Source organism: Anolis carolinensis, chromosome 6, assembly GCF_035594765.1.
Source record: "Anolis carolinensis isolate JA03-04 chromosome 6, rAnoCar3.1.pri, whole genome shotgun sequence".
Taxonomy (NCBI): Eukaryota; Metazoa; Chordata; class Lepidosauria; order Squamata; family Dactyloidae; genus Anolis; species Anolis carolinensis.
The window spans coordinates 117,207,592-117,228,810 of record NC_085846.1 but is presented as its reverse complement, the minus strand read 5'-3'; the positions used below and the strand labels follow the sequence as shown (position 1 = coordinate 117,228,810).

The following is a 21,219-nucleotide window of genomic DNA, read 5'->3' as shown; positions in this document are numbered from 1 at the left end:
AAGCCAAAAAGCCGGCGTTGTCCGTAGACACCTCCAAAGTCATGTGTCCACTGGCATGACTGCATGGAGCACCGTTACCTTCCTGCCGGAGCAGTACCTATTGATCTACTCACACTCTGAAGGTTGGTGCTCATCTCCATTTCTAAGCCAAAAAGCCGGCGTTGTCCGTAGACACCTCCAAAGTCATGTGTCCACTGGCATGACTGCATGGAGCACCGTTACCTTCCTGCCGGAGCAGTACCTATTGATCTACTCACACTCTGAAGGTTGGTGCTCATCTCCATTTCTAAGCCAAAAAGCCGGCGTTGTCCGTAGACACCTCCAAAGTCATGTGTCCACTGGCATGACTGCATGGAGCACCGTTACCTTCCTGCCGGAGCAGTACCTATTGATCTACTCACACTCTGAAGGTTGGTGCTCATCTCCATTTCTAAGCCGAAAAGCCGGCGTTGTCCGTAGACAACTCCTAGGTCAATGATGGGCAACCTTTGGCACTTTGTGTGTCAAAATTCACCAAAAAACCTAGCTTGACTTGGGTGGTGTGTCACTTCGAGATAAAAACCAGAATTTCGCAATATGTATAATTTAAATAACAAAAATATATAATTGTGATGTATAAGTAAAGGTAAAGGTTTTCCCCTGATATTAAGTCCAGTCGTGACCGACTCTAGGGCTTGGTCTCATCTCCATTTCTAAGCCGATGAGCCGGTGTTGTCCTTAGACACCTCCAAGGTCATGTGGCTACTGGCATGACTGCATGGAGCGCCGTGACCTTCCCGCCGGAGCGGTACCTATTGATCTACTCACATTGGCATGTTTTCGAACTGCTAGGTTGGCAGGATATATAACTGTATTTAATAAATCAAAACTATTTACTACCATTATTTCCATGTACAACAATCTACGGTACCTCTTGCAGTTTCCACACTGATTTTTCTCTATTCTAGTTTCAATGTAGTCATGAATAATGAATAATATAATAATAATATAATAGCAATAATATGATAATATACTACAATAATAGAATAATAATAGAATGATTATATATATATAAATGTAATGTGCATTATTCCTATGGAGTAAACAACAAAACCACTTGACGAAATCACACCAAATTTGGCCACAAAAGACATTAGTCATCCAATCAATCTGCATGCGGTAGCGTGTCAGCAAAAATGGCTAGGCGTGTCAGTGCTGACATGCGTGTCATAGGTTGGCCATCACTGTCCTAGGTCATGTGGCCAATATGACTGCAAGGAGTGCCATTACCTTCCCACCAGAGCAGTACCTATTGATCTACTCACATTGGCATGCTTTTGAACTTCTAGGTTGGCAGAAGATGCCTTTATTTCGATGATTGCAAAGGCACCAGGGCTGCAGGTATTTTGACAAATACATTTCCTGCAGCCGTTGCAACGATTGCATGAGTGCAAGTCACGGTTCTTGCAAATAGCTCCTTCGGCCGTTGGAAGGAAGACGTTGGCCAACCTCCCTCGTTCCCGAACCGTGGTTTTGTGCAACGTGAGATCGGCAAACGAAGCACAGATTTGGAGAGCGTGACTCGCCAAAGGGCTGTGGATGGGTTTCCAGGGCTCAATGGACCGGCACGGCATCGTGAGTTGTTGGTCCCAGAGAGAAATAGGAAATTGAGTCCAAATAGGCCACTAGCATGACTGCATGGAGCGCTGTTACCTTCCCGCCAGAGCGGTACCTATTGATCTACTCACATTTGCATGTTTTCAAACTGCTAAGTTGGCAGGAGCTGGGGCTAACAGTGGTCGCTCACTTTGCTCCCCAGATTCGAACCTGCAACCTTTCAGTCTGCACGTTCAGCAGCTCAGCAGTTTGACACGCTGCACCACCAGAGGCTTAGGAATACGAGCTTGCATTAAGTATTAAGGGCAACGTGGTAGAAGAGCAGAAGTAATATAGTAGTCACAGTACTCAGAGATGACTTTTTAAAATTCAACTCAGAATAAAGGGATCCAGTCCCAAATAGTCCGCAGTCAGTGGGTCCTCAGAGTGGGTTTCTGCAACGGTTCCCAGGCATCAGGCTCGATCCACTGTCACAAGGTAGGTCTCATTGAAGGAAATACAACATTCCACATTCATGAGGGCACGTTGCACAAACACTACTTGGGATTACACTGTGTTACACGACTTTGTAACGACGATGTAATGGATCTCCCGGTGGCACCAGTTAAAACACTGAACTGCTGAACTTGCTGACCAAAAGGTCGGCAGTTAGAATCCGGGGACCAGGATGAGCTCCTGCTGTTAGCCCCAGCTTCTGCGTACCTAGCAGTTCAAAAACATGTAAATGTGAGTAGATCAATAGGTACTACCAGCGGAAAGGTCATGGTGGTCCGTGCAGCCATGTCAGTGTCTACGAACAACGCCGGCTCTTTGGCTTGGAAATGGAGAGGAGCACCAACCCCAGAGTGTGAGTAGATCAATAGGTACTGCTCCAGCGGGAAGGTCACGGCGCTCCGTGCAGTCATGTCTGTGTTTACGGACAACGCCGGCTCTTTGGCTTGGAAATGGAGATGAGAACCAACCCCAGAGTGTGAGTAGATCAATAGGTACTGCTCCAGCGGGATGGTCACGGTGCTCTGTGCAGCCATGTCAGTGTCTACGGACAACGCCGTCTCTTTGGCTTAGAAATGGAGAGGAGCACCAACCCCAGAGTGTGAGTAGATCAATAGGTACTGCTCCAGCGGGACGGTCACGGTGCTCTGTGCAGCCATGTCAGTGTCTACGGACAACGCCGGCTCTTTGGCTTAGAAATGGAGATGAGCACCAACCCCAGAGTGTGAGTAGATCAATAGGTACTGCTCCAGCGGGAAGGTCACGGTGCTCTGTGCAGCCATGTCAGTGTCTACGGACAACGCCGGCTCTTTGGCTTAGAAATGGAGATGAGCACCAACCCCAGAGTGTGAGTAGATCAATAGGTACTGCTCCAGCGGGACGGTCACGGTGCTCTGTGCAGCCATGTCAGTGTCTACGGACAACGCCGGCTCTTTGGCTTAGAAATGGAGATGAGCACCAACCCCAGAGTGTGAGTAGATCAATAGGTACTGCTCCAGCGGGACGGTCACGGTGCTCTGTGCAGCCATGTCAGTGTCTACGGACAACGCCGGCTCTTTGGCTTAGAAATGGAGATGAGCACCAACCCCAGAGTGTGAGTAGATCAATAGGTACTGCTCCAGCGGGAAGGTCACGGTGCTCCGTGCAGCCATGTCAGTGTCTACGGACAACGCCGGCTCTTTGGCTTAGAAATGGAGATGAGCACCAACCCCAGAGTGTGAGTAGATCAATAGGTACTGCTCCAGCGGGAAGGTCACGGTGCTCCGTGCAGCCATGTCAGTGTCTACGGACAACGCCGGCTCTTTGGCTTAGAAATGGAGATGAGCACCAACCCCAGAGTGTGAGTAGATCAATAGGTACTGCTCCAGCGGGAAGGTCACGGTGCTCTCTGCAGCCATGTCAGTGTCTACGGACAACGCCGGCTCTTTGGCTTAGAAATGGAGAGGAGCACCAACCCCAGAGTGTGAGTAGATCAATAGGTACTGCTCCAGCGGGATGGTCACGGTGCTCTGTGCAGCCATGTCAGTGTCTACGGACAACGCCGGCTCTTTGGCTTAGAAATGGAGATGAGCACCAATCCCAGAGTGTGAGTAGATCAATAGGTACTGCTCCAGCGGGAAGGTCACGGTGCTCTGTGCAGCCATGTCAGTGTCTACGGACAACGCCGGCTCTTTGGCTTAGAAATGGAGAGGAGCACCAACCCCAGAGTGTGAGTAGATCAATAGGTACTGCTCCAGCGGGATGGTCACGGTGCTCTGTGCAGCCATGTCAGTGTCTACGGACAACGCCGGCTCTTTGGCTTAGAAATGGAGAGGAGCACCAACCCCAGAGTGTGAGTAGATCAATAGGTACTGCTCCAGCGGGAAGGTCACTGTGCTCCGTGCAGCCATGTCAGTGTCTACGGACAACGCCGGCTCTTTGGCTTAGAAATGGAGAGGAGCACCAACCCCAGAGTGTGAGTAGATCAATAGGTACTGCTCCAGCGGGACGGTCACGGTGCTCTGTGCAGCCATGTCAGTGTCTACGGACAACGCCGGCTCTTTGGCTTGGAAATGGAGAGGAGCACCAACCCCAGAGTGTGAGTAGATCAATAGGTACTGCTCCAGCGGGAAGGTCACGGTGCTCTGTGCAGCCATGTCAGTGTCTACGGACAACGCCGGCTCTTTGGCTTAGAAATGGAGATGAGCACCAACCCCAGAGTGTGAGTAGATCAATAGGTACTGCTCCAGCGGGATGGTCACGGTGCTCTGTGCAGCCATGTCAGTGTCTACGGACAACGCCGGCTCTTTGGCTTAGAAATGGAGAGGAGCACCAACCCCAGAGTGTGAGTAGATCAATAGGTACTGCTCCAGCGGGACGGTCACGGTGCTCTGTGCAGCCATGTCAGTGTCTACGGACAACGCCGGCTCTTTGGCTTAGAAATGGAGATGAGCACCAACCCCAGAGTGTGAGTAGATCAATAGGTACTGCTCCAGCGGGATGGTCACGGTGCTCTGTGCAGCCATGTCAGTGTCTACGGACAACGCCGGCTCTTTGGCTTAGAAATGGAGAGGAGCACCAACCCCAGAGTGTGAGTAGATCAATAGGTACTGCTCCAGCGGGAAGGTCACGGTGCTCTGTGCAGCCATGTCAGTGTCTACGGACAACGCCGGCTCTTTGGCTTAGAAATGGAGATGAGCACCAACCCCAGAGTGTGAGTAGATCAATAGGTACTGCTCCAGCGGGAAGGTCACGGTGCTCTGTGCAGCCATGTCAGTGTCTACGGACAACGCCGGCTCTTTGGCTTAGAAATGGAGATGAGCACCAACCCCAGAGTGTGAGTAGATCAATAGGTACTGCTCCAGCGGGATGGTCACGGTGCTCTGTGCAGCCATGTCAGTGTCTACGGACAACGCCGGCTCTTTGGCTTAGAAATGGAGATGAGCACCAACCCCAGAGTGTGAGTAGATCAATAGGTACTGCTCCAGCGGGAAGGTCACGGTGCTCTGTGCAGCCATGTCAGTGTCTACGGACAACGCCGGCTCTTTGGCTTAGAAATGGAGATGAGCACCAACCCCAGAGTGTGAGTAGATCAATAGGTACTGCTCCAGCGGGAAGGTCACGGTGCTCTGTGCAGCCATGTCAGTGTCTACGGACAACGCCGGCTCTTTGGCTTAGAAATGGAGATGAGCACCAACCCCAGAGTGTGAGTAGATCAATAGGTACTGCTCCAGCGGGATGGTCACGGTGCTCTGTGCAGCCATGTCAGTGTCTACGGACAACGCCGGCTCTTTGGCTTAGAAATGGAGAGGAGCACCAACCCCAGAGTGTGAGTAGATCAATAGGTACTGCTCCAGCGGGATGGTCACGGTGCTCTGTGCAGCCATGTCAGTGTCTACGGACAACGCCGGCTCTTTGGCTTAGAAATGGAGAGGAGCACCAACCCCAGAGTGTGAGTAGATCAATAGGTACTGCTCCAGCGGGATGGTCACGGTGCTCTGTGCAGCCATGTCAGTGTCTACGGACAACGCCGGCTCTTTGGCTTAGAAATGGAGAGGAGCACCAACCCCAGAGTGTGAGTAGATCAATAGGTACTGCTCCAGCGGGATGGTCACGGTGCTCTGTGCAGCCATGTCAGTGTCTACGGACAACGCCGGCTCTTTGGCTTAGAAATGGAGAGGAGCACCAACCCCAGAGTGTGAGTAGATCAATAGGTACTGCTCCAGCGGGAAGGTCACGGTGCTCTGTGCAGCCATGTCAGTGTCTACGGACAACGCCGGCTCTTTGGCTTAGAAATGGAGATGAGCACCAACCCCAGAGTGTGAGTAGATCAATAGGTACTGCTCCAGCGGGATGGTCACGGTGCTCTGTGCAGCCATGTCAGTGTCTACGGACAACGCCGGCTCTTTGGCTTAGAAATGGAGAGGAGCACCAACCCCAGAGTGTGAGTAGATCAATAGGTACTGCTCCAGCGGGATGGTCACGGTGCTCTGTGCAGCCATGTCAGTGTCTACGGACAACGCCGGCTCTTTGGCTTAGAAATGGAGATGAGCACCAACCCCAGAGTGTGAGTAGATCAATAGGTACTGCTCCAGCGGGAAGGTCACGGTGCTCTGTGCAGCCATGTCAGTGTCTACGGACAACGCCGGCTCTTTGGCTTAGAAATGGAGATGAGCACCAACCCCAGAGTGTGAGTAGATCAATAGGTACTGCTCCAGCGGGAAGGTCACGGTGCTCTGTGCAGCCATGTCAGTGTCTACGGACAACGCCGGCTCTTTGGCTTAGAAATGGAGATGAGCACCAACCCCAGAGTGTGAGTAGATCAATAGGTACTGCTCCAGCGGGATGGTCACGGTGCTCTGTGCAGCCATGTCAGTGTCTACGGACAACGCCGGCTCTTTGGCTTAGAAATGGAGAGGAGCACCAACCCCAGAGTGTGAGTAGATCAATAGGTACTGCTCCAGCGGGATGGTCACGGTGCTCTGTGCAGCCATGTCAGTGTCTACGGACAACGCCGGCTCTTTGGCTTAGAAATGGAGAGGAGCACCAACCCCAGAGTGTGAGTAGATCAATAGGTACTGCTCCAGCGGGATGGTCACGGTGCTCTGTGCAGCCATGTCAGTGTCTACGGACAACGCCGGCTCTTTGGCTTAGAAATGGAGAGGAGCACCAACCCCAGAGTGTGAGTAGATCAATAGGTACTGCTCCAGCGGGAAGGTCACGGTGCTCTGTGCAGCCATGTCAGTGTCTACGGACAACGCCGGCTCTTTGGCTTAGAAATGGAGATGAGCACCAACCCCAGAGTGTGAGTAGATCAATAGGTACTGCTCCAGCGGGATGGTCACGGTGCTCTGTGCAGCCATGTCAGTGTCTACGGACAACGCCGGCTCTTTGGCTTAGAAATGGAGAGGAGCACCAACCCCAGAGTGTGAGTAGATCAATAGGTACTGCTCCAGCGGGAAGGTCACGGTGCTCTGTGCAGCCATGTCAGTGTCTACGGACAACGCCGGCTCTTTGGCTTAGAAATGGAGATGAGCACCAACCCCAGAGTGTGAGTAGATCAATAGGTACTGCTCCAGCGGGATGGTCACGGTGCTCTGTGCAGCCATGTCAGTGTCTACGGACAACGCCGGCTCTTTGGCTTAGAAATGGAGAGGAGCACCAACCCCAGAGTGTGAGTAGATCAATAGGTACTGCTCCAGCGGGAAGGTCACGGTGCTCTGTGCAGCCATGTCAGTGTCTACGGACAACGCCGGCTCTTTGGCTTAGAAATGGAGAGGAGCACCAACCCCAGAGTGTGAGTAGATCAATAGGTACTGCTCCAGCGGGATGGTCACGGTGCTCTGTGCAGCCATGTCAGTGTCTACGGACAACGCCGGCTCTTTGGCTTAGAAATGGAGAGGAGCACCAACCCCAGAGTGTGAGTAGATCAATAGGTACTGCTCCAGCGGGAAGGTCACGGTGCTCTGTGCAGCCATGTCAGTGTCTACGGACAACGCCGGCTCTTTGGCTTAGAAATGGAGAGGAGCACCAACCCCAGAGTGTGAGTAGATCAATAGGTACTGCTCCAGCGGGAAGGTCACGGTGCTCTGTGCAGCCATGTCAGTGTCTACGGACAACGCCGGCTCTTTGGCTTAGAAATGGAGATGAGCACCAACCCCAGAGTGTGAGTAGATCAATAGGTACTGCTCCAGCGGGAAGGTCACGGTGCTCTGTGCAGCCATGTCAGTGTCTACGGACAACGCCGGCTCTTTGGCTTAGAAATGGAGATGAGCACCAACCCTGGAGTCGGACACGACTGGACTTAACGTCAGGGGAAAACTTTTCCTTTTACTAACACAACTTTCGTTCCTGAGTTGTCATTCCATAATTGGTTCGATTATAAAAAAAAACATGGGAAAAGTTCATTAACTTGCAAAAACTTTGTCTTTGTGGTAGGGACATCCTTCAGTGCATTTTTGAATCTCATTGAATCTCAATCTATTAGACGTAATTTGTGGCAGATGCAAAAGCCAAGTTTCTGGAGCACGACAACATTTATACCCCATGAACAAGAATTGCGTTACTTCGTTTATCAAGCAAAAACCATTTTCGTAAGGAGAAATATCTGGCACGATAGGCAATTGCACACTTGGATTTGAGGGATTGGGAATGGCCCGATGTGTGCGCATATAGAACGACAACAACAACAACAACAAGAAGCAAAAATAAGGCTCTTTGCTGGACATTACTGGTGTGCCTCTGGATCAGACGCAGACTCAGGCGGGACCCTTTCCTTATGGGCACATAAGAGCCACTTATGTCAGGATGAGCCCTTCCTAGAAGTTTAATTTGGGGAGACAACATCACAAAAGATGACCCTCCGATGCTCAGCAATCACTCTGGGGCACTCTCCCGACCTGGGCTCCACTCGTGCACATGGCATTGTGCAAAAGCCACAGATCAGCCACAAGGGAGGTGGACTGGTGATGGCCGCAAGGAAGGCGGCACATGCCGTGGTTTCCAACGGCTGCAAACAGACCGGGTTTCCACACGCCTGGGTCACGGGGCCCGTCATGCTGGGCTCCCAAGGCCTGTGGGTGGGGGCTCGTGCCCCCTCCGTTCACCCAAACAGACCATAAAGACCCCCAGCACCACCACCACCACCACCACGTCTTGGGAAAATGTGTCGGGATTCCCACTGCGGGTTCCTACAGATTGCCATAAAGACCAAAATATGGGTTAAAAAATTGTTAAATCGTATGCCATATACCCTGTTTCCCCAAAAATAAGACATCTCCTGAAAATAAGACCTACCGTGTTTCCCCGAAAATAAGACAGTGTCTTATATTAATTTTTGTTCCCAAAGACATGCTAGGTCTTATTTTCAGGGGATGTCTTATTTTTCCATGAAGAAAAATTCACATTTATTGTTGAACAACAAAATGAACATTTATTATACACTGTACAGTAGTTGTCATCACAAACCAGCATAACCAGACAAACTGTGAATCCTATCAAGAATTTCTTGTTACTACAGTAGAGTCTCACTTATCCAAGCTAAACGGGCCGGCAGAAGCTTGGATAAGCGAATAACTTGGATAATAAGGAGGGATTAAGGAAAAGCCTATTAAACATCAAATTAAGTTATGATTTTACAAAGTTAGCACCAAAACATCCTGTTATACAACAAATTGGACAGAAAAGGTAGTTCAATACGCAGTAATGCTATGTTGTAATTACTGTATTTACGAATTTAGCACCAAAATATCATGATATATTGAAAACATTGACTACAAAAATGGCTTGGATTATCCAGAGGCTTGGATAAGCGAGGCTTGGATTAGTGAGACTCTACTGTACCACTATTTCAATTTACAACTGGTATGTACATTTACCAATCCTGCATGCTCTGGTGTTCTGTTTGGCAGGCGCTGGGCATGCTTCCAAACACAAACTTTGCTAGGTCTTACTTTCAGGGGAGGCCTTATATTTAGCAATTCAGCAAAACTTCTACTAGGTCTTATTTTTCGGGGATGTCTTATTTTAGGGGAAACAGGGTAGTAGAGGATTTGCTGAATTGCTAAATATAAGGCCTCCCCCGAAAGTAAGACCTAGTGAAGTTTGTGTTTGGAAGCATGCCCGCCAAACAGAACACCAGAGCATGCAGGATGGGTAAATGTACATACCATAGATTGATGTACAGTAGAGTCTCATCCAATACTCGCTTATCCAACATTCTGGATTATCCAACGCATTTTTGTAGTCGATATTTTCAATAAATCATGATATTTTGGTGCTAAATTCATAAATGCAGTAATTACTACATAGCATTACTGCATATTGAACTACTACTACTGTTAAATTGTAAAGGATAAAAATACATACAGTAGAGTCTCACTTATCCAACACTCGCTTATCCAACATTCTGGATTATCCAACGCATTTTTGTAGTCGATATTTTCAATAAATCATGATATTTTGGTGCTAAATTCATAAATGCAGTAATTACTACATAGCATTACTGCGTATTGAACTACTACTACTGTTAAATTTATTGTCTAACATGATGTTTTGGTGCTTAATTTGTAAAATCATAACCTAATTTGATGTTTAATAGGCTTTTCCTTAATGCCTCCTTATTATCCAACATATTCGTTTATCCAACATTCTTTCGGCCTGTTTATATGGATAAGTGGGACTCTACTGTACAATATATCAATTAATTACTACATAGCATTATTTCGTATTGAACTACTTTTTCTGTCAAATTTGTTGTATAACATGATGTTTTGGTGCTTAATTTGTAAAATTATTACTTATTTTGATGTTTAATGGGCTTTTTTAAAATCTCTCCTTATTATCCAACATATTCGCTTATGCAACGTTCTGCCGGCCCGTTTATGTTGGATAAGTGAGACTCTACTGTACATGGAAATAATGGTAGTAACAAGAAGTTCTTGATAGGATTTCACAGTTTGCCTGGTTATCCTGGTTTGTGATGACAACTACTGTATAGTATAGCATAAATGTTCATTTTTTTGTTCAACAATAAATGAGAATTCTTCTTCATGGAAAAATAAGACATCCCCTGAAAATAAGACCTAGTGCATCTTTGGGAGCAAAAATTAATATAAGACACTGTCTTATTTTCGGGGAAACACGGTAGTAATCTCTCTCTGTCAAAGTCAAAGTATGTATGTATGTGTGATTGTCTGTCTGTACCACAAAGAGTGTCCCTAGGTGAAGTGGCCCTCTGGGATGTCACTGGGAAAGAAAATTGACGTGCGTATGAGAGGAAGGCGGCATGTGTATGAGGGAGCTGTTTTGGGGAGTGGCTGTCTCTAGGTGAAGTGGCCCTTTGCGACTCACCAGATTGGCTGTCGTTCGGTGAAGTGACCCTCTGTGACATCACCAGATATGTGGTTGCTGGGTGAATTGATCTTCTGTGACCTCATCGGATTGACTGTTGCTGGGTGAAGTGGCCTTCTGTGACCTCATCGGATTGGCTGTTGCTGGGTGAAGTGGCCCTCTGTGATGTCACTAGATTGGCTGTTGCTAGGTGAAGTGGCCCGCTGTGACATCACCAGATATGTGGTTGCTGCCTGAATTGATCTTCTGTGACCTCATCGGATTGACTGTTGCTGGGTGAAGTGGCCTTCTGTGACCTCATCGGATTGGCTGTTGCTGGGTGAAGTGGCCCTCTGTGATGTCACTAGATTGGTTGTTGCTAGGTGAAGTGGCCCGCCGTGACATCACCAGATATGTGGTTGCTGGCTGAATTGATCTTCTGTGACCTCGTCGGATTGACTGTTGCTGGGTGAAGTGGCCTTCTGTGACACCACCGGATTGTCTGCTTCTGGGTGAAGTGGCCCTCTGTGATGTCTCCAGATTGGCTGTTGCTAGGTGAAGTGGCCCGCCGAGACATCACCAGATATGTGTCTGCTGGGTGAATTGATCTTCTGTGACCTCATCGGATTGGCTGTTACTAGGTGAAGTGGCCCTCTGTGACATCACCAGATTGGCATTTGCTAGGTGGAGTGGCCCTCTGTGATATCACTGGGAAAGAAAAGCGACTTGTGTGAGAGAGGAAGGTGGCATGTGTATGTGGGAGCTGTTTTGGGGAGAGGCAGTTTTTAGGTGAAGTGGCCCTTTGCGACTCACCAGATTGGTTGTTGTTACGTGAAATGGCTTTCTTTGATGTCACCAGATTGGCTGTTGCTCGGCGGAGTGGTCCTTTGCCACTAATCAGATTGGCTGTTGTTAGGTGAAGTGGCCCTCTGTGACATCACCAGATGGGTTGTTGCTAGGTGAAGTGGCCCTCTGTGATGTCACTGGGAAGGGAAGGTGGCGAGTGTTTGAGGGAGCTTTCCCACAGTTGCCAGGGTGAAGGAGAAGGAAGAAAGCAGGCGGGCGGGGGTCCCATCCCTACCCAGATAGGCTAACAATACGCAAAGGTTAAAACAAAGAGTTTATCTTTAACTTGCTTTAATGTATTGCAAGCTGCCTTAAGTTATATAAGCAAGGAAGACAAAATAAAATAGGCAGGAGTGACATCTTGAGCCTGGTAGCAAGAGTTGGCGGCCAAATGATCTGAGCGTGCTCGAGGGGAAAGGCAGAGGTTTCCCCCTTGACGTGAAGTCCAGTCCCGTCCGACTCTGGGGTTTGGGCTCGTCTCCATTTCTAAGCCCAAGAGCCGGCGTTGTCCATAGACACCTCCAAGGTCATGTGGCCATTAGCATGACTGCATGGAACACCGTTACCTTCCTAACAGAGCGGTCCCTATTGATCTACTCACATTGGCATGTTTTCGAACTGCTAGGTTGGTAGAAGCTGGGGCTACCAGCAAGAGCTCACCCACTCCTCAGATTCAAACCGGAGCATGGAGCACCGTTACCTTCCTAACAGAACGGTCCCTATTGATCTACTCACATTGGCATGTTTTCGAATTGCTAGGCTGGCAGAAGCTGGGGCTAGCAGCAGGAGCTCACCCCCGCTCCCCAGATTCAAACCGGAGCATGGAGCACCGTTACCTTCCTAACAGAGCGGTCCCTATTGATCTACTCACATTGGCATGTTTTCGAATTGCTAGGCTGGCAGAAGCTGGGGCTAGCGGCAGGAGCTCACCCCGCTCCCCAGATTCAAACCGGAGCATGGAGCACCCTTACCTTCCTAACAGAGCGGTCCCTATTGATCTACTCACATTGGTATGTTTTCAAATTGCTTGGTTGGCAGAAGCTGGGGCTAGCAGCAGGAGCTCACCCCCGCTCCCCAGATTCAAACCGGAGCATGGAGCACCCTTACCTTCCTAACAGAGCGGTCCCTATTGATCTACTCACATTGGTATGTTTTCAAATTGCTTGGTTGGCAGAAGCTGGGGCTACCAGCAGGAGCTCACCCCGCTCCCCAGATTCAAACCGGAGCATGGAGCACCGTTATCTTTCTAACAGAGCGGTCCCTATTGATCTACTCACATTGGCATGTTTTCAAATTGCTAGGCTGGCAGAAGCTGGGGCTAGCAGCAGGAGCTCACCCCCGCTCCCCAGATTCAAACCACGAACCTTTCGGTCCGCAAGTTCACCAGCTCAGTGGTTTAACCCGCTGCACCACTGAGGGTGCGATAGTCCTACGCAAAGTTCCTTCTCAGAGAGTCTTGGTGGGAGCAGCTTCCTTCTGAAAAGGGACTTATAGGACTACATTTGGGATTTTAAAAAGAGAATTTCCATATGGAAAAAAAGTGATTTTGTGGATGTATGTGGGAAATTTATTGAGAAAGGACTCCAAAAAAAGGGATGGAGGGCTACCGCCTCAGGAAGAAATGAGATTTTGGTTAGACAATGCATAAGAAATGGCTCGGGGAGGGAGGGGGGCATACACAGTGGTGAAGAAATATAGATAGACAAAGGTTAACGATGTAGTAGATATTAATCAACAGTAGATATAAAAGAATGATGCAAGTATTGTATGATAAATTAAACATCTGCTATGTGATCAATTATTGTATGAAAAATTTTAAATTCAATAAAAACTAAATTCAAAAAAATTCAAAAAAAAATTTCCAAACCAAGAGAAGAATGTGTATTGTTGGGAAAGCAATGGCAAGAGCGAACACCAAAGTCACGTTGTGGTGATTGAGCGAGGACTGCGGATAGCGAGTCCGTGCCCGGCGAGCGTATGCTAAACCAGATGGGTGAAGACAGAGAAACCAACTCACCCGGTTGAAGACAAGCCACAAGGTTTAATAGCAGACTCTCAGCCTGAGTTTAAATGGCTGGTGAAGAGGATCATCTATCTTTACAGACACACAATGGTCTCGGTAGTGGCATGGCTTGGGAAATGGCCAGAGGGATTTGGCCAAGCGCTTGTTCCCAAGGGATTGTTGAAACAGGGTCACAAGAAAGAGTGAGATTTTGGTACAGTGAGATTTTCCTGCTTCTTGGCAGGGGGTTGGACTGGATGGCCCATGAGGTCTCTTCCAACTCTACTATTCTATGATTCTATGATTCTATGGTACACACGTATGAAATACTTCATATACTTCATATAAGGAACTAGCTGTGCCCTGCCACGCATTGCTGTGGCCCATTGCAATCGCACTGAATAGCTCCTGTTTTTGGGGTTTTTTAGGCCTTGTGGAGATTCCTGACGTGATATTTTGTGCTTTCAACCTCGAGGCGTGGATGATGGATTGTGTTGTGAAATGTCGAGGTTGGGGGGTGTTTAGTTTTGTTGTTTTGCTCGGTGCCAGGATTCCATCACTCTTTTATATACAGTAGAGTCTCACTTATCCAACATAAATGGGCCGGCAGAATGTTGGATAAGCGAATATGTTGGATAATAAGGAGAGATTAAGGAGAAGCCTATTAAACATTAATTTAGGTTATGATTGTACAAATTAAGCATCAAAACATCATGTTATACAACAAATTTGACAGAAAAAGTAGTTCAATACGCAGTAATGCTATGTAGCAATTACTGTATTTACGAATTTAGCACCAAAATATCACAATATATTGAAAACATTGACTACAAAACTGTGTTGGATAATCCAGAACGTTGGATAAGTGAGACTCTACTGTATATAGATTGATGCAGTGCAGATTAAGAAAGATACAAGCTGTACAGAAATCATTAAAGTGATACAATTTATTCAAGGTTTTGGCATGATAGCGTTTGAGGGGTACAGCTGCTGCTCGTTCTATTCCTGATGAACTCGAGTGTCCAGTTCCAGGCAAAACGGAAGGTACCGGGCTCAAAGGCAGCAGTGCAAGTCTTGCGAGAGAAGAGTGTTGATTTTGGACAATCCGGGACTTGGCTGCCAATAAAGAAAGTTAATGTCTGTGCATTTTCTAAGTCCTGCTCCCATGGAAGCAGCAGACTCTCAGCCTTCAATGGACAAACATCCTGAGCTTGCCTTAATTTATCTTTACATACACACAATGCAGGTGGTCTCGGTAGTTGCCTGGCTTGGGAAATAGCCAGAGGGTTCGATAACAACGTGAGTCTCTTATCTCCCCAAAACTGGGGGGCTTGGATCTTTGGAGTCCGATTTACCCTGCCGTGTCATGCAGTTTGGAATGGTCAGTTTAGGCTCATATAAAGCAGTTTAACTGCATTGCATTAAATGAGTCCACACTGACCATATGAAATGGAGATATAGATGGAGCCCAAGGGTCCGTGGTCCTAGGGAGAGAGAAAGACAAGCTCCAAAACAACAGCCACGTGAACAGCAGGCCTCTTGCGCCACTCAAGCCTTTGGTCTTGTGGAGAAAGAGGAAACGACCAGAGTAGCCAATGAGAATCCCGCTGGCCACGGAGGGGCTTGACCCCCTCCCCAATATAAAGGCATCGGGGCAAAGTGGACGAGGCATCTCCTACCGAAGCCACATCTTCTCGGAGCATCCTGCGAAAGAAGTCTCTTCTGCCTGGAGCGTGAGTATGACATCTGGGATATGGATTCTTATCTCACTGTTTAAAGTTGCTGTGCTTTCTGTCTGCAAGCCGCATAGAGAGGCAGGAATTAAAAAGCTGTGATTGGAAGGCATTTCTCCGGGAGGAAGAGACTGAGTTCAGGTGAAGTGAGTCTCCAAGGGGATTAAGAGCCCGAGCTGTGGCACAGGTGGGAGAGCACGCCAGCTGCAACCAGCTGCAATGAATCACTCTGACCAGGAGGTCATGAGTTCGAGGCCCGCTCGAAGCCTATGTTTGTCTGTCTTTGTTCTATGTTAAAAGGCATTGAATGTTTGCCTATATGTGTAATGTGATCCGCCCTGAGTCCCCTTCGGGGTGAGAAAGAAGGGCGGAATATAAATGCTGTAAATAAATAATAATAAATAAGAGCCCCAAGTATTTACCCCAACTGGAGTAGTCAAGCAAGGGCATTTAGACAAGGGAGGATTTCCCAAGTTCCCATGGATTCAGCAGCACATTAGTAGGGATTCACATTGGGATTATGGCCAGCAGCACCACAGTCAGAGCTTGCAGACTACAACTCCCAGAATCCACCAATGGCCAAGTGGTCAAGCAGCATGGGTCCACACTTCTTTGCTCTGCCTCTGAAATGCAGTGGGCAACCTCCAGGCATCCACATTCGGTCCCAGAACCGTCTGCACCGCCCCCAAATCCCAAGCCCAAATGATGTTCTCCACATTTAAGTTGACCATGACTTTTAGGAGACAGGATCGTAGGGATTCCCTGGCAAGACTCCTTCGGAGCTTTGTCATTGACTCCCTATGATGTTAACGAGTGTGTATAGCGGAACCAGTAGCGTCCAGTTAACACCACGTGCAAAAGACTCAGACCAGGCAGAGGAATTGAAAGAACAAAAGAACTTTACTTGTTGAGTTGAAGTTAAGTAAATAGTTCAGCAATCATACAATGCCCTTGTAGTTGTGTAGGATCAATAACTAATCAATCAGCAATCAATATATACAGCATAGCATATTCAAAGTGCTACTTGACCGTAGCTAGAGAGCCTGTCTTTTTGTGTGCTCTCCCTGCAAGCTCAGATTCCCAACTGACAAAACCCAGCCATCTGCCAGCAAACTGATACATTGTTTTTAAGCTTGGCTCGCCTCTGCAAACAGCTCAGCTCCCTTTTTGCAGAGATCTTTTGCAAGCAACTTTGCAAGGATTTCTTTACACACACACATATAGCAATTTGGCGCAATATATGAGAGGGTCCCCATCTCTCCGTTGGCCATGACTTTTGGAAACAGCACTCAGCTTGGCCTCACCCTTTGCTCCGACTCAAGACACACACACAATACACTCCTAGCTGTTTCCAAAGTTGTTCCTTAGAGCCTTGTCATGCCCATCAGGTGTTGTGGAGTAGAACTAACCCACCATCAGAAGCACTTCATGTTCTCCTAAATGTAAACGATGAAGAGGTAGGGAAATGAAAGGTAAAGATGGTGATGCTTAGGCTAAAGCATAACTCGTATGTAAAATAATCACAGTGATTATTCACAAAGCTAGAATATGTAACTAGAGAGCACATCGGAATTGGAAACTATGATTTGAAAGTGTATGAAAAATGTGGTTAGTTCAAACAAGAGTTTTCCTTCAACACACTTCCAAACCATGGTTTGGCTCTGCTTTCCAATGGTTTGCTGTTTGGTGTAAAGTTTGGATTTGTGAATAGTTGCTGCGATTATTTTACACACCTGTTGTGCTTTCACATCAATGTCACCATGTTTACCTTCATTAGGCTAAAGCATAACTCGTATGTAAAATAATCACAGCGACTATTCACAGCACTAGAACGTATAACTAGATAGAACATCAGAATTGGAGACTGTGGTTTGAAAGTGTATGAAAAACGTGATTAGCTCAAACAAGAATCTTCCTTCAACACACTTTCAAACCATGGTTTGGCTTTGCTTTCCAATGGTTTGCTGTTTGGTGTGAAGTTTGGATTTGTGAATAGTTGCTGTGATTATTCTACACACCTGTTGTGCTTTTGCATGAATGTCACCATGTTTACATTTCATTTCCCTATATATTCATTGTTTACATTGGAGTCTCTTACAGCTGAAGGATTCTGTGATGGTGTTTGTGGGTCACAAGAGCCACGGAAGGCCACACTCTGCTCTGCTTTAATGCTGCTTTGGCTTTACAGACCTTATTTGGGAACAAAAGCCATATGTATCTACCAGTCTGCCTTGGTTTGAGATCTCTGGTGTTGGCCTGATAGACCTTGTATGCATCTGCTTGTCTCTTTCCCTCACTTTAGATCCCTGGTATTGGTCTCCACAATGAGAGTTTTCGAAGGGCCCGGCCTCCTTCTCTTGGTGTTTCTGGCTGTTTTGGTCTCGGTCTCCGAAATCGATGCGTCCCGCCAACCTCCTGGGGTCAAGGAGAGGTACATTCACTTCCTGAACCAGCATCGGGACAACTCCAACCCAAACACCGGAGGAAGGTACTGCAACGATATGATGAAGAAACGAGGCCTGACCCGTCCCAACTGCAAGCAAAAGAACAGCTTCATCCACGCCAGCGATAATGCCATCAAAGCCGTGTGTGGGGAAAAAGGGGAGCCCTATGGGAACATGCGCCTGAGCTGCGACGCCTTCCGCGTCACCACCTGCAACATGAAAGGAGGGTCGACCCGCCCGCCCTGCGACTACAGGCACGACAACCGGCCCCGCTATATTGTCATTGCTTGCGAGCAAGGCTACCCCGTCCACTACGACGAAGGCAAGGTCATCATCGATCGACCCAAAAAGTGTAAGAAATGAGCCGGCCAGCGTTGCTCCCCTACTGAGTCCATTTCTCCTGTAGCTTCTTTTATCTTTTGTCATTGCAGCTTTCATCATAGACAAGTAGGCATGCGTTCTGTTCTTACCCTTCTCTAACTCTGACTCCCCTATCAAAGTGTGCCGGCTTTTATGCCAGAGAAACAAATACATTTTGCTTTGAAGCATTGCAAACTCCCTCGTGGTCTGGCCTTTCTTTGAAATCTCTTCTTTCGGGGGCAAGGAGACGGTCAGGGCTTGGGTTGGGGCAAGGTGGGATTGGGTTTTGTGACTCGACTTGCCACCTCGTCACAAAAAAAAAGAACCTTCTCCAGACCTTTGGAAAGACACATTCAGCACATTGTTGGCCACAATCTAGGAGGCAACCCCTGGCAGTGAGACCAGGGAGAAGCCTGTTGGCAGAAACCCAGGCAAGGAATCAGCCTGAGTTGCCCGTTTTCACTTCACTTCATTTCACTTCACTTTATTTCTTAATTAGTCGCTCTCCACCAGAGTGCTCCAAGCGACTTACAATTTTAAATATCATTCCACAGTATAAAAAACATTCAACATAAAAACATTCAACATAAAAACATTCAACATAAAAACATTCAACATAAAAACATTCAACATAAAAACATTCAACATAAAAACATTCAACATAAAAACATTCAACATAAAAACATTCAACAGAGACTATTTGGCAAATTAGATCTGATTTACTTAAATGCACAACCAAACAGCCAAGTATTGAGCGCTTTTACAAAAGGTCGCAACTCCGACATTGCTCTAACATATGGAGGCAATGAGTTTTGAGGGAGTCCCTGCTATGGCGAGCATGCAGACTACAGACCCAAATGAAATTAGCCAGCAAACAGGGAGAGAAGGTGATTTTCAGCCAAGGAAGATTTTATTATCTGCAGATAAGATGCTAGCTAGTGATTCATTCACAAAGTAGATAGCATACAGAATACAGTTTCACAGCCCTTTTTATACACAAGCTGGCACAGGCTGTAGCCAAGCCTCTAATTCTGACCAGTCACAGAGAGGGGCTTGGCTCACTGGCCAGCGTGGGCTGGGACAAGGGATGATCAAGTGTCGATGAATGGGGTTCCTTTTACTGAACAGGAAAAATAACAAAGTGATTGAGGGAATCTCTGGCCCTACCCAAGAATGCTATTGTGTTATGAGATGAACATGACCTGGCCCATTAAGAGGGCTGGACTGGCGATTTCAGACCCCAGAGAAACAAAACATTATATTAATACAATCATGCAAAATTGACAAGAGGATGGGTTTGGCTGTAGAAATGCTGATTCCTTCCGATGCGAGCAGTCCTGTTCATCAAAGGCGCGGGGAGTGGTGAATTGCTCTCTCCCCAAGGGGCAAGGGAGGTGATTTCCACCGCCTGAATAGAAGTATTGTATTGCAATGTTCAGGTAAAGTCCAACAATACAGGTGGAACTGGGCACTTGATGAGGAAGTTCCCAGCTTGGTTTCTTTTCCCCAGGCTATACAATTGTGTGGGATGCAAGACATCTTTGGGTTCAGGAACACGGGGAATGGAGATCTCAGGAGCATAAAGCATTAGGTTAACACAACATAGAGGCAAAATAGGAACACATAGGAAAAAACATGAAGTGTTTAGGGGAAATTATATATGTGAGAGACATAAAGTACCTGGGCCCAGTTCCGTTCAGGATCTTTATTCATGACTTGACCAGGGAACACACTCCAGCATGATTTCCAAAAGGGTAACAAATCAGTTTTTGGTCAACTTTAGATTCAGTTTGGTTCTTTCGGGAGCTGATTCAGGACATTGCATTGGATAGACCACATCAGCTCTAGCTTCTGATACAGGACATATGCCATCCAGTAGTCTCCATCTGCTCGCCCACAGAAAGCCATATTTAATAATCTAGAGTTGATGTGGTAGTAGTAGTCTTTCATGGGAATCCAGCCTCTCTCCTCCCGACATCTCCATTGCCTTGGCACTATAAGAAGGTTTTGCGAGACTAGTTGCTCTCGTTCTGCATGGTTTCAAGGCAACGGTGTAGTAATTGTGAGGTTACGAACCATATTTTTGTTCTTGTGGACCACTGGTGGTCCACAGACCACAGTTTAGGAACCACTGGTTTCGAGGGCAGGCTGATTGGGTTTGCAGTTGGGATCAAATGAGAAAGGAGAGCCATTACTCCAGAGGACAGGATCAGAATTCAAAAGGATCTCAACAGAGTAGAGAGCTTATCGGCCAAAACTAACAAAATGAATGTCAACAAGGACAAATGTAAGATCCGACACTTAGGCAGAAACAAAATGAAATGCAAAGATAAAGATACAGATGGGTGAAGCCTGGCTAGACAACAGTCCATGTGAGAAAGATCTGGGAGCCTTCATGGAGAACAGGTTGAACATGAGCCAAGAGTGTGATGCAGCAGCTCAAAAGGCCAATGGTATTTTAATAAACTTTATTTGTACCCCGCCACCGTCTCACTCACTCACTCAAGGTACAACATGCAAAATACAAAAAGTGCAAAACAATAACATAAATCAATAAGCAGCAGCCAGAGGAGTCTTAGTGTCCAGATCGAGGGAAGTCATGGTGCCTCTCCATTCTGTTTGGTCAGACTTCTTTACTTGGAACCACACTGAGTCCAATTCTGGGCCCACAGTTCAAAAGAGAGATTGACTCTAAGCTGGAAGGGGTCCAGAGGAAGAGAGTGACTAGAAGGATCAAAGGTCTGTGTAATGAAATATGAATTTTTGGTTTACAGATGTTATGTTTGATTGTGTATTTGTGTTTTAAAAGGTTAAATATTACAGTTTTTGCATCTCAGCACTCAGAGGCTGGTTGCCATGGAGAAGTAGGCGGAGCCAACTGCTGTTTTTTTGAAAAAGTGGAGTTTAAAGAAGGGATTCAGTCTGTGCTCTGATGAGG

The 21,219-nt window shown here is 47.3% G+C and overlaps 2 protein-coding genes across 3 annotated transcripts in view; one reads left to right on the top strand and one right to left on the bottom strand.

Annotated features, from left to right (window-relative positions):
• LOC100555440 (D-serine dehydratase) overlaps window positions 1-21,219 on the bottom strand; it is a 459,449-nt gene that overhangs the window by 84,261 nt on the left and 353,969 nt on the right. The window lies entirely within an intron of this gene.
• Window positions 14,682-18,479, top strand: LOC100562913 (angiogenin). The gene is made up of 2 exons (XM_003229280.4): window positions 14,682-15,477; window positions 17,780-18,479. Exon 2 carries the CDS (start codon window positions 17,802-17,804, stop codon window positions 18,282-18,284), a length of 483 nt encoding a protein of 160 aa, XP_003229328.1. The 5' UTR covers window positions 14,682-15,477; window positions 17,780-17,801; the 3' UTR covers window positions 18,285-18,479.